The following is a 1,504-nucleotide window of genomic DNA, read 5'->3' on the forward strand; positions in this document are numbered from 1 at the left end:
TATATATATATATAGTTATAGTAGTTTTATAGATTATAATATAGTTATATTTTGGATAAAATCCTTCAAATGAAGCTCCCCACTGATACTCCTTTTTATTTTAAAATAAGAGCTCAAAGTTATCCAAGATACCCTCATCCAAGATTAATGGATCAATCCTTCAGCTGTGTTTGAAGAACCAGAATAACTGTATGAATATGAACAAGATCGCTTGAGCTGGCTGCAGAATGAGCACAGAAGTGCATCATGACACTTTCCAACTAGCCCGTTTGCTTCCAAATAGAAACCTTCATGAGCATGTGAAAGATCAGTGAGGCAGCATGAATGAGCACAGATCACAGATCTCTCTGTAGAGATAATTGGCTGTGCTTTGTTCCTAAGATCATCAGCAAAGACAAATGCAAACTGATTTAACCTGCTGCCCTCTGTCGTCTTTGTAGGTGAATCCGTCTCTGTCATCAAACACACTGACCCCGTGCCTGACCCTCGTGCTGTCAATCAGGACAAGAAGAACATGCTCTTTTCTGTAAGCTGAACTCTGCACGTGTTATCATACATCCTGTTGATGTCCTTCGACTTCTTGTTTGTTTAGTTTCTGTTAACTTCCTGGAAAAACTCACTCCTGTTGTTGTTTAAAGATGTGTTAGATGTTATCAGATTACTTGAGCTGACATGTATATTACTTGTTATTTCAGGGTACCAACATTGCGGCTGGGAAGGCTGTGGGTGTGGCCGTGTCCACCGGTATTAACACAGAGATTGGTAAGATCCGTGACGAGATGGCGGCAACCGAGCAGGAGAAAACACCCCTGCAGCAGAAGCTGGATGAGTTTGGCGAGCAGCTGTCCAAGGTCATCTCCCTCATCTGCATCGCCGTGTGGATCATCAACATTGGCCACTTCAACGACCCCGTCCACGGAGGCTCCTGGATCCGCGGGGCTGTCTACTACTTCAAGATTGCCGTGGCGCTGGCTGTGGCCGCCATCCCTGAGGGTCTTCCTGCTGTCATCACCACCTGCCTGGCCCTGGGCACCCGACGCATGGCCAAAAAGAACGCCATTGTCCGCAGCCTGCCATCCGTGGAGACCCTGGGCTGCACCTCTGTCATCTGCTCTGACAAGACAGGAACCCTGACCACCAACCAGATGTCTGTCTGCAGAGTGAGTCACACACACTTTCTCTTGGTGCATTGCTGAGCAGTTAGTTGTCAGTGCTTTGTCATCTTTGTTGTCCCTGCCTGGAGTTTTAATAAGGAGAGAGGAGTTAGAGAAACTGTGACTGCTGAAAGTCACTTTCTATACATTTGTCAGCTCAAATGCTAATACTGTCTGTGCAAACAAAGTGGAGTTATCCTTTTGATCAGGCATCCGGGTTATTTAACAAGAAGGCAACATGCTGCTGCTCCTCTAATCTACATTGAGCTGTTGGATGACTTGCAGTGCTGCTGTTGCATAACCGACCTTGCGTCACCAAACTGTAGTTCCTTTTTTTTTCTCTCTCTTTC

The 1,504-nt window shown here is 45.7% G+C and overlaps 1 protein-coding gene across 2 annotated transcripts in view; it reads left to right on the forward strand.

Moving 5' to 3' along the window:
* The window catches only part of LOC118325795 (sarcoplasmic/endoplasmic reticulum calcium ATPase 2-like), a 23,204-nt gene that overhangs the window by 12,823 nt on the left and 8,877 nt on the right, over positions 1–1,504 (forward strand). For both annotated transcript variants that reach the window (XM_035658620.1, XM_035658622.1), the window contains exons 7-8: positions 441–526; positions 696–1,160. In XM_035658620.1, the coding sequence (XP_035514513.1) occupies positions 441–526; positions 696–1,160 (551 nt within the window). The remainder of the gene's footprint in view (positions 1–440; positions 527–695; positions 1,161–1,504) is intronic.

The sequence above is a fragment of the Morone saxatilis genome, unplaced genomic scaffold (genome assembly GCF_004916995.1).
Source record: "Morone saxatilis isolate NCDOM2014 unplaced genomic scaffold, NCSU_SB_2.0 Contig16, whole genome shotgun sequence".
NCBI lineage: Eukaryota > Metazoa > Chordata > Actinopteri > Moronidae > Morone > Morone saxatilis.